Source organism: Vombatus ursinus, unplaced genomic scaffold (genome assembly GCF_900497805.2).
Source record: "Vombatus ursinus unplaced genomic scaffold, bare-nosed wombat genome assembly UNPS02014794.1, whole genome shotgun sequence".
Lineage (NCBI taxonomy): Eukaryota > Metazoa > Chordata > Mammalia > Diprotodontia > Vombatidae > Vombatus > Vombatus ursinus.
Genome location: NW_020954572.1, coordinates 18,869,233 through 18,884,750, shown reverse-complemented (window position 1 = coordinate 18,884,750; position 15,518 = coordinate 18,869,233). Strand labels below are relative to the sequence as shown.

The 15,518-nt window shown below is 38.0% G+C and overlaps 1 protein-coding gene across 2 annotated transcripts in view; it reads right to left on the bottom strand.

Moving 5' to 3' along the window:
• The window catches only part of UBR1 (ubiquitin protein ligase E3 component n-recognin 1), a 159,832-nt gene that overhangs the window by 37,836 nt on the left and 106,478 nt on the right, over positions 1-15,518 (bottom strand). For both annotated transcript variants that reach the window (XM_027869880.1, XM_027869879.1), the window contains exons 35-37: positions 14,319-14,467; positions 9,183-9,238; positions 6,992-7,088 (exon numbers count right to left, since the gene is read on the bottom strand). In XM_027869880.1, coding sequence (XP_027725681.1) covers positions 6,992-7,088; positions 9,183-9,238; positions 14,319-14,467 — 302 coding nt within the window. The remainder of the gene's footprint in view (positions 1-6,991; positions 7,089-9,182; positions 9,239-14,318; positions 14,468-15,518) is intronic.

Genomic DNA, 15,518 nt, shown 5'->3' with positions numbered 1-15,518 from the left:
TCTTTCCAAGGGTAACTCTTTCATCTGTATTTCTGATTCTATCTCAATCTGCCTTCTTCACCTCATTCAATCATCATCTCTTTCTTGAATCTTTCATCTCTCTGATGGAATGGCTACTCTCCTCTAGCTACAAAAATGCTCAGGCTGCCCCACAGGCCTTGCTTCAGCCATTTCTCTCTGACCTCCATTCCCAGAAACCTTAAACTCCTGCAAAGGAGCAGAACACTGAAGGTGAAATCTGGGCAGGCACATCACTTCACAAGTGCCTTATTGTTTAAATTCTGTAGGCAGAGCATGATATTATCAATCACCCACTCTCTCCTTCTCTCTGGTCACACAAAATGTTACAGCCTGTTCCCTTCAGCTATTCCTTCTGCTTGTATACTTGATTCTATTCTCTCCAGCCTCCACAGAACCTTGTCCTAGCAGAAATTCTCTCCCTCGGGTATCTGCAACATCACATTCTCCACTGACTCCATTATTTAGCTTACAAATATGTTCTCAATCCTTAAAAAGCTGAACAAAACCCCAGACCTTTTCCTTTCCCCTTCCACTGCTATCAGGTATGGTCATATATCTCTGTCTTCTACTTCAGTGTTAAATTTCTTGAAAAAATTGTTAATTTCTTTAATGACTTAATTTTTCAAATGATCTTACCACCTTCTTGCCCCCTTGCAATCCAGGATTAAGGTATCCAAGGATTCTGTCCTAAGCAGTCCTCTTTCTTAATAGTCTCTCAATGGTGATTTCATCAGCTCCCATAGATTATTATATCTATGCAGTTGACTCCCAAATCTACATATTCAAATGTCATTTCTATTCTGAGCTCTAGTCCCATATCATCAATTGCCTGGTAGACATCTCTACCAGGATATTTCATAGGCATCTCATGCTCAACATGTACAAAACATAACTCATGATCTCCCTGTCTCCCTCTTGCCACTCCCCCCCACAAAAACCCTTCACTTCTCTTCCTATTTCTGTTAAGAGCACCACCATCTTTCCAGTTTCCCAAGTTGGTAACTCTGAAGTTATCTTCACTCTTCCTTTCTCCTTCAGTCTTCCTCTCTCTTCAAATCCAATAAATAGCCAAGTCCTAACTTGTGGCTCCGAACTCTACCGCATTTATGGTATCATCCCCTTTTCTACACTCCCATAGCTAGCACACTACTTCAGGTTCTCATTACTTCTTGTCTGGATTATTGCAGCTACCTCCTAATTGGTTTCCCTGCCTCCAGATATCCTCCACACAGGTGCCAAAGTGATACTTCTGAAAGGATCTGACCATGTCACTCCTCAGGTTCAAGAAACTTCAATGGCTCCCCTATTGCCTTTAGGATGAAATACAATTCCTATTATTCAGCATTTAAATTTTTTCACAAGTTGGATCCAATTGATCTTTCTAGATATTTCATATTCATTTCTTTTATACATTCTACACTTAAAAATAATAGTCTATTTGCTATTCTCTGTGCATTGCATCCCATCTTCCATCCTCCATGTCTTTGGACAACTATCCCAAACAGCCTGGAATATTCTCCCTCTTCACCTTCACCTCTTGGAATCCATTAAGTGCTACTTTCTGCAAGAGAGCTTGGTTGAGCCTCCTCGCGGTCATTCTCTCCTCCCCATTATTTGACATCTATTTTAAGTTTACTTTTCTCAGTTGATGTTATATCTCCTTGTAAAGTATAAGCTTACGGAAGTTTGGGATTGTTTAGTTTTTACCTTTGTATCTAGAAGGCCTGTGGTAAGTACTTAATAAATGCTCATTGAATAGAACTGATTGGAGACTTAGCATGGTAAGAAATCTTAAAAGTCATCTAGCCCAACCACCTTATTTGTCCAAGGTCACACAGCCAGCAAGTAGCAACGCCAGGAGTCTCTTATCTAGGGCTTTTACAACCTCTCTCAATCTTTGTATGATTAATCTTCACTTGCATATCTAAATTCCAGTTATTTCAATTCTCTCCCTGCCTTTTCCTTCAATCCAGCAGTTGATCTCATTCTATCTGTTTGTTTTTCTATCCTCAAGTTCTCAACCTTTGTGTTTTCACAAAGACCTGAGCTGAAAAAATATGGTAGCCTTATCACCTACTTCGTTCATGTAAACATGGAGTCATCCTTTAGTCATTACTTGCATTCAATTCCAGGTTAGTTCCTTAAGTTTCAGTTGTTGGTCAACTTACATGTCAAATGCTGTGTCCAGTTTTTTATTTTTCCATAGGAAATAATTACCGTTTCTGACCTTACTGAAGAATCATCTTTTCCCAAAATGGCATAGGTTTTGTTTTTAAGAGGAGGTATTGTAGGTGCAGGCCAATTTCCCTTGCTTCTCATTTTATGGCACTCTATAGTCTCTTATTTTACTTATTGTTGCTGTTTATCTCTGACTTTTCAACTCCACCTCTTAGAATCCACAGGTTCCTTCAAAGATCAGCTTAAGTACTAAGTACTATTTTCTACTTAAGGTCAGCTCCCCTCTTCAATCTCTCCTATCCTTCCACTTGCTTTACTTCATATTTTGTATTTATTTATAAATATACATTGCTATACACCCCACCCCATCATCACTAGATTGAAAGCACCTTGAGGACAAAGACTGTCTTTAGCCTTTATATCCCTGTCACATAGCAGGTAGTTTCCCAATCCTAGCTGATGCCTTTTGCTATATAAACTGCTTCTCTATGGACATTTAAAAAATTCATTCTTTGATGCTAAAGTACCAAACTTGGCAACTATATTTCTAAATGACATGAAAGTAAGATTCCTTTTTGTCAATGTCCCATAGATTCTATTAATGCGTTCCCTTTGCCTTCTATATACAATACTTCCAGGCAATTTTCATAAATGATTGTCTAGAATGAAATTCAGATCATTTCTTTGTTTTTCTTCTGTGAGCCCCATAACTCTCAAATTGTTACTGCAAGCTCTGTCCTCTAGCCCTACTGCTTTGGTTTGTAAAGATCTGAGATTTTTCTAGCTTTGCCATTTTAAATATCATTTTAATCTGTTACTGGTATTCCATCTATGAATTATTTCATTCTGATCAAGGCATTTTATTCAACAGAGAATCCATTACTTAAATAAGGTTTTCTACCATCTTTTCTACAGTGTCTATTCCCAAAATAGTCTCCTTGACGTCTTTAACAATATTATTTCCAATCCTACAGATACCAGACCTTACTTTATCTCACTTTTTATGTTTGTTTGTTTTTTTAATTTTTGGGCAATTGGGGTTAAGTGACTTGCCCAGGGTCACAGAGCTAGTGTCAAGTGTTTGGTCTGAGGCCGGAATTGAACTCAGGTCCTCCTAATTTCAGGGCTGGTGTTCTATCCACTGTGCCACCTAGTTATCCCCCCCCCCCCCACTTTTTATGTTTTGAGAGGATCTTGTGGTATGTTCTCTCTTCTAGAAATAAAGTGGTTGTCACTGCAATCTGTTTTCTTCTAGAGGTTTCTCCTTATCTTCTTTTATTCTATACTGTTTATTCACTATTCATTCTTACGGTCTCTTAATTTTCCCAAAAGATTTTTTTCTGTGAAAGTTCTTTTTATAAAAAGCTGTTCTTTTCTGAAAATGAATGTTGTATAATTATAATGACCAAATGTGGCCCCAGAAAAGAGATGAGAAAATGCACCTCAATCTATCCTTTGCAGAAGTGAGAGACTATGAGTGTGGAGAATTATATACAATGTCAAAACATGGCTAACGTGTTGGCTGGTTTTCCTGAACTATTTTTTCTTTTTCTTTTTCTTTTAAAATCTTTGTTTAAAGGTTTTAGAAGGGGAAAGGCAATATTTGGAAATTAAGCTGATATTTTTATAAAAGTATCAATAAATAAAGGAACAAACTGTTCTTTAATTTGGTGCATTTGTAGTTGTTTCAAGGTAGTATAGAGAAGATGGACTAAGTCATAGCCTTTCACTCAGCCATCATGCTACAAGTCCTGACTTCACTTTATCATCGCTACCATCTCCCATGTTTTGAACTTAATAGTTTCCTTTGACTCCTTCCTCTTCCTTACCTCTCATAACCAATCAGTTCCAATATCCTAGAGATTTCACCACATCTTTCACATCTGTCCCCTCCTCTCTACTCCCACTTTCCTAGTACAGGTCCTCATTACAACTTGCCTAGACCACTGCTTTAAAAAAGGCAGGACACTGCTACAATAGTCTCCTAATCTTCCTGCCTTCTTTCTACCCTTCAATCTATCTTTCATACTAGTGGAAGACTAATTTTCCTTATTTATTGGTCTGGTCACAGGATAACAGAATTAGGGTTGGAATGGACCAAAGAGACCATCTAATTTAAGCTCCTCATTTTACAAATAAAGAAAGTGAAGCCCAGAAAAATTTAATGACTCACCTAAGGTCACACATGTAGTAAGCATCTGAGTTTGGATGTAATGACACAGATTTGTGAAAAAATGTTTAATGGCTACCCATTACTCATCAAGTAAAATTTAAATTCCTTTGCCCAACATTCAAGTACCTCCTTCCAAAAAGGACTGTTTTTTCTAAATAAGCAACATCTTGTATAGTACTACTGACACGTGAGATGTTCAATAAATGTTTATTTTTAAAAAGATGGAAGGAAAACCTTGGTATTCCCTCGAGGTACTGTCAAATTTCCGACCTTCTTTTCATCAAACTTCTGGAATAAGAAGTCTGTATACATGGCTTTATGAATCAGTTTTTAAGCCTTTGCCTTTTGGCTTCTATTCTAAGCAGACTAATAAAATTATTCTTTAGTAATAAATCTAACAATCTTTTCTGCGCCTTTATCTTCCTTGACATCTCAGTAGTATTTGATATTGTGGATCATGACTCCTTCTTGACTACAAAACCCCTCAGTCACTCCCCTGTCTCTATGGCATTCTTCCCTAGCTTTACTTCTTCCTCTAAATTCTCAAATGCAGTCACCCTTAGTTTCATGTTCATCTATCTATACTCTCTCGCAGAGAGCTCCTCTACCTTGATTGCTTCAATCGTCACGTTTATGTGGTGACTTTAACTGTGAAATCTATTTCTCTGTAACCTATCACCTGAGCTCTAGCTCCATATCTCTAAATACTCACAAGGATCTCCTGCTGTCATTTAAAACTCAAAAAGATATGAAATCAAACTTCTCCCAATCATCCTGTACTTCAAGATTTAACTATCAATTATATATCAACTGTATACCAAGATAGTCAGCTCTAAAATCCTGGAATCATTTCTCTCTCTCTCTCTCTCTCTGTCTCTTCCACTATTACAAAGTTCTGACATTTCCTCCTTCTTAATCTTTTCTACCCACCTCCTCCTCTCCCTTCCATCTACCACAATTCCCACCACCACATGCCTATTACCTCAGCCTCTACTCATACAATAATCTCCTTACTAGTTTTCTTCCTCAACGCTAGACCACTTCTGATCCACACACAATCATGCAATTTTATTGTCCTAACCCACAATTTTTCATGCTTTATTCCCTTCTGGCAACCATCAACAACTTACCTCTTTCTAAAGAAGAACACAGTTCTCATTTTCTCTTTTAAGGCCATTAGCTATCTCTCACCTATCAAACTTGTTCTGACACATTTACTTACATGAACCTACAACCCCAGCCAAACTGACTTATGTGCAAACATAACTTGGACTTTCCTCATAACTACTCTTTTTTTTTTTTTAAAGGCAATTGGGGTTAAGTGACTTGCCCAGGGTCACACAGCTAGTTAAGTGTCAAGTATTTGGTCTGAGGCCGGATTTGAACTCAGGTCCTGCTGACTTCAGGGCCAGTGCTCTATCCACTACGCCACCTAGCTGCCCCCTCCTCATAACTATTCTTAAGCCTGGAATTCTCTCTCTCTTCTTCTCCCCTCAAGTAAGTCCTGCCCACCCTTCAAAGACAAGTTCAAGTCTCACTTTTTCTGACTCTCCTAGTCCTAACTGATGTTTCTTTCCTAAATCCTCTAGCACATTTTCTGCATTCCTCATCCGATACTTACTGTATGCTACCTTGTAATGTATCTAATATAATCTCTTTTTATGTAAGGGTCCCAGATCAATTGTGAACCCTTTGAAGATAGACAACTGTGGCTTACATTCCTATACCTTTGGCACCTACCACAATAAGGACAAAAAGTAGGTATTCAAAAAAATTTTGATGATAAAGAAAACACCAATCTGCATTTCTTCTTTATCATAAGGATTATTTTTCTTTTGTAGCAATTAGGAACCATGTATGCACTTCGAGTATATTATGGAATTGTCAATATCCTACCAGTTCTACTACTGTGTGCCTCTCAGAAATTCTATATGGCTAAAGACTGAAAGTAAATTATTATTTGGCATTTTGATGGTTTCAATTTAGTTCTACTTGATTTATCTACTATTTTAGGATCTTAAACAGAATTACCCACAATGTAGTTCAAAACACACACACACACACACACACACATGTCCTTTTCTACTGGAAAGAGACAATACTAGTAGTTGTAGTTGTCAGCAGCCCTGAGCTAACAGAATGCATATGGAAAGAAAAAACTAAATGGGCTAGCAGAGGTGGGGAACCTACAGCCTTGAAGCCACATGTGGCCCTCCAGGTCCTCAAGTGTGGTCCTTTGACTGAATCCAAACTTCCCTTTTATTAAAGGAATTTGTTCTGTGAAGTTTGGATTCAGTCAAAAGGCCCCACTTGAGGACCTGGAGGGCCATATGTGGCCTCGAGGCTGCAGGTTCCCCACTCCTGATTATAGCAGACTAAGAGAAGCAGTGTTCTGGGAATTCTCCACTTGGAGTGGTGTGTAATTGGGTGCTTGTGGAAGACGTCTAGTTTTTCATGAGCTAGGTATTCATTATGGACTTCTTGCCAGGCTATATAGACACTAACATTGTTAAGTATCTTTTTAAATTATTGGAGTATATTATTTTCCAGTTAACTCATTTTTATATCATCTGAAGTGTATCAGGAAATGTAATGAGACAGTAACAATTCAAAGACTACCTGATAGGAGACGGACTAGATGTTTCTGTATCACGCTCTGAGGAGAAGTAATCCTCTGTGCCACAGCAAACTGTACTAATGCTTTCAGGCCACTGTGCTAAATCGGAAGAAGGAAGAAAAAAGGAGGAAAAAAAGAAAGGCTGTAATTTGTATAAAGATACCTGTTAAAACTAATGGGAAAATTGGAAACAATATAACAAAGGAATGGCTAAGTCAATTCTGACAGAGTAATATGATGGAATACATACAACTATTAAAAATGATAAGTAGGCATACTATATCAATCCCTGGAAATATGTATATTAAATAGTCAAGTGAAATAAAAAACCCTATAAGGTATATGCTCTTAACTATATAAAATACAAATGTGTGAAATAAGAGATTGAAAAGGGATTTATGGAAATGTTTTATGTTTATTAATCAGTAACTTTTTAAAATTGTAAAATGGCTTAAGTTAATAATAGATATCTGTTATATATATGTGTATATATATGTATATATATGCATAGATAGATAGATAGATAGAAAGGATGATAGATATTACAGATGTTACAGGCACCTCAATCCCATGCAGATAAAGAGAACCATTAAGTATATCCTTCCCTTCTTCCTGCGTGCCCCATCAACCTTCCTCTGAAGACCCTGGGCCACCCAGGCCCCACTGGGGCAGCCAGGTAGGAAGAACACTTGGATGAACTAGGAGTCCTCCAATCATAACCCTTGCAGTGAGAGAGAGAACTACATCAAGCCCTACCATCTATCCAGCTGCTATGGCTTCCATGGGCACCATGGGCACTGCCATTTGACCTGTTGATGTACCCCATGGACTCCTGGGCCTTTCCATCTGCCCAACCACTGTGCCCTTAGACCTTCTAGGGCTTTCAATCTACTTTGCAGCTGAACTCTTTTATATGTATTGTGTCCCCCAATTAAGAGTATGAGCATATTAGTTCCTTAGGAGCAGGGACTGTCTCCTCTTTTTCTATTTATATCCCTAATACTTAGCACAGTGCTTGCCACAAAGTAAGTGCTTATTAATAAATGCCTTTTCATTCATTTACTTACTGGAAAACTTATGTAATTCAGTATCAGCTAGCCAAAATTTTAAGCTTTCACCCCAAAGAAGTATTTATTTCAACTTTGATAAAAATTTTTACTACCTTAGAATACAACTTTTAAGTATTAACTTAGTTTACTTTGAATCTTAGAACTGTATGCCTGTGCTAATATAAATCAAGAAATTCCAAAGTAGATCATGACAGAGAAACAATTGTAATGAATGCCTAACTCAGGAAAAGTGTATTAGCTTTGAGCATCCTCGCTATATTCCATGTAAACAACTCAAAGTAGCTACTATACTGAACTAATATAAAATTCTTATCTCCCCCAAATCTGAAGTGTACAAACCTACACTTATCCTATAATCATGCTCATAGGACCACAGTATTTTGCACACCTAAAAAGTTAGGCATTTGTTGTAGGAATAAGAGCTCCACATATGCTCAATTCCAAATCATTCCATCGCTAAAACACTGCTCTCTTAGAAGGTAGAGGAATGAATGTTAGGAAAGGCAAGGGTTCCCAAGTTCAGGATCATGACTACAAACACATTTGTTACTGAGAAGACTACTGCCAAGCTAGGTGCCAACAAGAGAGGAGGGAAACAGTACTGGGCAAAGGAGGTTTGTGCAGAGGCAAGGGAATTCTATCTCCTGATCTGGAGAGATAAATGACCCATTGTATGCTTTACAGGAAGTTTTTGGAGTGAAACTTGTTCAAGGTCCTTCTCCTGCCATCCTGCAAATCTCTGCAGTACTGGGAAACTGGGATTTTGATAGGCAGTAAAATGCCAAGGAGCCAAGAGATAACAAAGGCCAGTTTGCTGAAAACTAATTACTTGAACTAAAATGAACAAGTACGACTTGAAATAATTTTGCATGTTACTCTCTGGAATCTGTTCCATAAGTAATTCATTCCAAAATGAGGATAGTTTTGTAAACGTGCTAGGAAGTATGTATCCATTCTTCAACAAGATACCAATTAATGCTTTTAGTTCTATTTTCTTGCATACTATAGGAAGTTAATGAGGGTTAAATATAATCACTGGGTTCACACTGGACTCCTAAGAAAACACAACATAAATAATGTTACTTAGGATAATAATAATAAATAATAGGTACTTATGGTATACCTGTCTATTCTGAAGGGCTCCAAACAGAGGTTTGCCTTCATCTTCCAGCAGATTGTCTGAAAAATTTAAAAAAAAAAGCATTAAAATTATGGATTCTAAAAATCATAGCATCTACTGTGTTACTTTCTGTGTATGGCCCCTACTGCTGTAGTCAGACCAGTTTGTTTTCATTATAATAGTTTGACCTTGTTTCCCTTCAAAGTTTCAATTCTAAGCCAGATGCAAATTTCCTCAATTTTCTAAACAAATGAGTATTAGGTGATCAACTAGACGTAACTTATAATTTTTGCAGTTTAATTTCAAAGAATGCTTTGTGATATAGCTAAGTGATCAGTCTTGGAAAAGAATAAGCATTCCAGCTTACTCCCATTCCATTATTCTCACTACTCCATTCCCACATTAATTGCATCTTTTTCTTGTAGGTGATTTTATTTAGTACTCTGATCACTTTTCCCTATTATCTTCCTACTTCATGAAATGGAAAATATGGCTTATTAAAATCCCAAATAGAATTTATCATTTTCCAAATGGGATTTAATGGCCTTAAATTTCTTCATCATTTCCAGTGCACTTCATGCAAAGTACTCAAAGGTAATGATAATGATGAAAATGATAACAATTATAACAACAATATTAATAACTAGGATTTACATAGTACTTTATGGTTTGCAAAGTGCTTTACAAATATTATGTCATTTTATCCTCAAAAAAAACCTTATAGGTAAGTGCTATTATTATCCCCATTTTACAGTTGAGGAAACCAAGACAGACAGAGGTTAAGCGACTTGCCCAGAGTTACACAGATAGTAAGTGTCTGAGGCAGGATTTAAATTTAGGTCCTCTTGACTCTAGGTCCAACAATCTACCCGTTTTGCCACCTAGGTGCCTCTACTACAGTAGACTAAGATAAACTTCATTTTCCCTCCCCAAATCTGGACTGTAAAAACCTCCACTTAGCCTTTAATTATCTTTCCAGTACCACTGTCTTTCACATATTGAGATACTTAATTGTTTGTTGTATTTTATTTCTTATAGAGAAGCTGTGATTTAAGATGAAACCTCAGGAACCATGTAAAACTTCAGTATACTTTGGAATATCAATCAAGTGATGAGCATTGATTATGTACTTAGTCTGTGCCAGCTAGGTGGCACAGTGGATAGAGCACTGGGCTTGGAATTAGGAAGACGCATTTAGGAAGATATTTACTAGCTATGTAACCCTGGGCAAGTCACTTAATTCTGGTTGGCTCAGTTTCCTGTAAAATGAGCTAGAGAAGAAAATGGCAAATCCTCTAGTATCTTTGCCAAGGAAACCCCAAATAGGGTCCCAAAGAGTTGGACACAACTGAAACCACTCAACAACAACAGCATGTGCCAGGCATTAGACTAAGTGCAGAGGATACAAAAGCAGAAGTAAAAGTGACCAAGCACTCAAGGAGTTAGATTATATTCCAATGTGAAAAAAAACATATACACTCTTAAGGATACAAAATGAATACAGGGCAGTTTGGTGAGGGAGTGCACTAGCACTAGGAAGACCTGAAGTGAGCAGAATAAGAACAATTTTTACACTAACATTAATATTACAAAAAAGAACAATTTTGAAGACTGATGAACTCTAACCAGATAAAAGGTCAATCATGATTCTAGAGTAGTGGTAGATTCAAAATAGTGGTAGACTCCAATAGGGGTAGATTTTTATTAATTTAGAAAACCACAAATTAACATTATCTTGTATGGCATTTTTTGGGGGGGGGGCCTAGACAATGGGTTAAGTGACTTGCCCAGGGTCACACAGCTAATAAGTGTCAAGGGTCTGGGGCCAAATTTGAACTCAGGTACTCCTGACTCCAGGGCCAGTACTCTATCCACTGCGCCACCTAGCTGCCCCTATTTAATTTCTTTTATTAAATGTTTCACAATTACATTTTAATCTGGTTTAGCCACAGGTAGGAGTTTTGTGCCTACAGGCTCCCTTTGAATATGACACCAAGAAGACTACTTGGCTGTTCTGATGTGAAATATCTCAGTGGATGGGGGAAAGTGGGAGGGAGAAAAATAAAGAATGCTTGATAACTGAAAAAAAAAAAATACACACACACACACACACACACACACACACATATGCATGCATGCGTGCGCGCGCGCGCACACACACACACATATATTTATTTTTGGCCAGGCAATGGGGTTAAGGGATTTGCCCAGGGTCACACAGCTAGTAAGTGTTATGTTTCTGAGTCCAGAGTTGGTGCTTAAACTGAGTTATAAAGGGAACTAGGGTTCCAGGAGATGGAGATGAGAAGGGAGTACAATGCAGGCATGGGGGACAGGTGAAAAAAGGCTAAAGCATGGAATAGGGAGATCCTGTGTGCAGAACAGAAGATCAAGTCAGTAAGACTGAAACACAGAGTGTGAGAATATAAATAGGGGAGTAAAATATAAGGAGACTAGAAAGGTAGGATGAGGCTAGCTTGTGAAGAGACTTAAAAAGAGGGGTTCCTAGAACCAATAGGGAACTACTGTAATTTAACGAGCTGATGGGTTGACATGATCAAACCTATATTTTAGGAAAATCTCCTTGGTGGTTGTGTGGAGGATGGATTGTAGTGGGGAGAAGCTTAAGACAGGGAGACCAAACAAGAAGCTATTATAAAAGTCCAGGTTAGACCTGAGGCAGGCCTAAACTTGGGTAGGGGTTATATGAATGTAAAAGAGGAGACATTTTTTTTGTGTGTGTGAGGCAACTGGGGTTAAATGATTTGCCCAGAGTCACACAAGCTAGTATTATGTGTCTGAGGCCAGATTTGAACTCAGGTCCTCTTGACTCCAGGGCCAGTGCTCTATTCACTGCGCCACCTAGCTGCTCCAAGAGGAGACATCTTTAAGAAATATTTTAGAGGCAGAAACAAGACACGGCAACTGGTTAGCATTGCAGAGGAATGACAGTGAGGAGTTGAAGATGACACTAAGTTCTGAACCAGAGTGACTAGAAGGGTGATGGTACCTTTGACAGTAATAGCAAAGTTTGGAAGAGGGATATATTTGAGGGTGAAGATATGAGTTCTGTTATGGACATGTTAAGTTTGAGATGCTTATGAGATATCTTATGAGCCAATCCAGGAACCCTGTGAGGCGTGGGGGGTGGGTGGGAAAGATGGCAAAGAACTCATGGGTTAGTCTCAATAGAGGGAGAAACAGAAACAATATTGCTGTGAAGTTACATCACAGACGACAATGACAGAAGAAGCTGTTATAAGAAGTTTATATCATAAACCTGGCACAAGAGCATTTTACTGTAGTGATGAGGGGTTTCAATGCTGAAGCTTTTTCTCTGCCAAAATCAAAGCAGCTTGAAAATACAACACGCCTGAATGATAATTTTATCTATCAAAAGAGGAAGAAACCAACAAGAGGAACTGTTTTTTGGGATCTGATTTTAGTCATTAACGAGGAATGAGCTGATGAAGGAGAAACAACAGAAACCTTGAGGGCAAATGACTACTCCATCAAAGAGTATAAAGTACATGAGAAGGAAAGGAAAGCTGAGCACAGACCCACATGCAGCCTAGATATTGTAGAATGGGTTTCAAAGGACTCAGTTAAAGATTTGGGAGTTCTCAAAATGTTAAAGTTTATGTAATTAACAATGATAGTTCATCCATTCAAAATTTACTTAACACTTAACTATATGCAAGGTATTATGATCAAATGAAGACTTGTAGTCAGAAAAAAAGAGAGAAGAATCTAGAAACCCGATAAAAATGAGGTGCTTTGTATATTTATATCTTCTGGCTAAATTAAGGCCCTCCTCTATCCCCAAAGGAAGACAGAGAGTCTAGTGGCCACAGAAGTAAATAGGAGTATCTGAAAAACAAGTGCAACAAGCTGAGTCAACAATACTGTGCCAGTCACTGGGCCAAAGACTGGGGATACAAAGAGGAGGGAAAGCACTCCAAGCTTGGGGGGCAGCCAGTGAAAATGCCCAAGTCAGGAGATGGAGTGTCTTATGCCAGGAACTGCAAGAAGGCCAGGGTCCCCGGATCAAAGAATATAAGGTGGAGGGAGGTGAGGGAGGAAAAAGGGATAATGTAAGAAACCTAGAAAACCCTAGGGGAGGGGCAGGTTATAAAGGGTTTTGAATGCCAAGCAAAGGATTTTAAATTTAATTTTGAAGGTAAAAGGGATAGGAGTCACTGGAGTTTATTGCATAAGGGGCTGATAAGGCCAAACCTATGCTTTAGGAAGATCATTTTAAGAGCTGTGCAGAAGATGGACTAAAGGAGGGAGAGACATGGCAAGATCAGAAGTCTATTGGACTAGTGTCCAGGTGTGAGGCGATAGAGCCTGCACCAACGGGTGGCGATATTAGAAGGGATTAGAGGCCATAAACAAGAGATGTTGCAAAAGTTGAAGTAACAGGACCTGGCAACAGGTTAGATAGGAAAGAATGACAGAGTGAGGAGTAGAGGATGACATCTAGGTTGAGAGCTTGGGTGACTAGGAAGATAGTGGCATTCCTAATAGTAATGGGGAAATTAGGAAGACAGGAGGGTTTTGGTGGAAAGATAATGAATTGTTTTGGACATGATGAATTAAAGATATGTATAGAACAACAAGATGTCCAACAGGCAATTGGAGTCAGTAGACTGGAGATTTAGAGAGATGTTAGGGCTGGATAAATAGAGCTGATAATCACCTGCTTAGAGATAATTGAAAGGAGCAAGCTGAAATGATATAGTTGATCATTAGATAATCATCTTATAAATAAGCACTTTGATATAGTAGTCACAAGAGTTAGACAGAAGAACTACCAAAGGATGAGAAAATACTGTTGGTCTTCCTTCAAAAGCATGAAGAGAAGACAAGGAGAACTTTGCAGTGTGCTGCAGATATGCTATATTTGTGTTTCTATAGCACATTATGTAGTAATTCATGAATGTGATTCATGAATGTACAAAGTACAAGTTAGTCTCCATCGTAGAGGAAAAAAATCCAAAGGCCAGAGAAACCCATTTTTCCCTTCCACATTATCAGAGAGAATCAAGGAAAAAAAAAACACACCAAAAAAAATGGTACGTTTTGAAAAGAAGCTGTTCCAATGAATCCACCAATCAATTCCATTATATACTTTACCAATAGACTGGATGGTGAAAGCACAGGTGCCCCAGGTCATTGCAGGAATCCGAGGATCAGTTTCATCAGGAGGCACCTTCAGTATAACTCTATAAATTGTTGTGGCAAAGAGAACCAACATCTCTTTTATGCTGCTAGAGAATTTGACTCTGAAAAGAAAAAAAGAAAAATTTAGCTAGTGAATTAATAAAAGTATTGCCTACTGAGGGGAGTTAAGAGGCTCTAAAACAGAAAGAAATCTAACCTTTTATGATACAGGCTTGTTGTTGTTTGTGAAATTACAGACATATACTATTTTAAAAGTTGCTTCAGTAAGTGAATATGGGAAAGCTAGAGATACCTGTCCTAAAACATAAGAGAATACAATGTTGCCTTTAAGAAAAAAAAATTGTAAAAGAGGGTAATACAATTCTAGCGTTTGTTAACATTTAATGGGTGAGCAGTTTATCATATTCACAGAATTCAACCTTGGACACAGAAGCAATTGCAACATGACTGTCAGAGTGGAAGGAAAAGGAGAGAGAAGATTTTACATTACGTGCTGAGATCTGGATCTGTAGAGGGAACCAGTAAATATTAGTGCTGACATGTTTGCATAGTAACATTCTATACTAATGTAAGTTAGCTGTTTCTGGTTGTCTGGACTTTCATCGATAATAAACATTTGGGACAAGAATAGGATAAAAAGTATCAGAAAGAATCAGATCAGGAAAAGCATACCCTAGACACTAGCCATATGATACCAATTTTTACTTGTATTATATATATATACACACACACACACATACATTATATATATATATGATATATAATATACTTTTCAAAGTATTTATCTATACATTATTTCATTTTACCCTCACAACTAGCTTCCGAAATACACGAGCAGGTTTAATTCTTCCCATTTTGCAGACAAGTTCACAAAGGGGAAGAGATTTGTCTGAGGTGATAGTGAATCAGTGGCAGAGCTATAATTTGAACTCATGAGTCTTTCATGCTTCCTAGTCCAGTTATTTTTCTATGGCATCTCTTAGAGTACTACCCACTAACCCAAACTCTAAGGAGAGCATCAGGAAACACTTCATAGAATCACATATTTGAAGCCAGAAAGGACCTTAGAAGCCATCCCATTCAACTCCTCGATTTAAGATAAGGAGGCTAAGTAGCTTTCAACAGTCATAAAAGTAAGTGGTAGCACCAGAA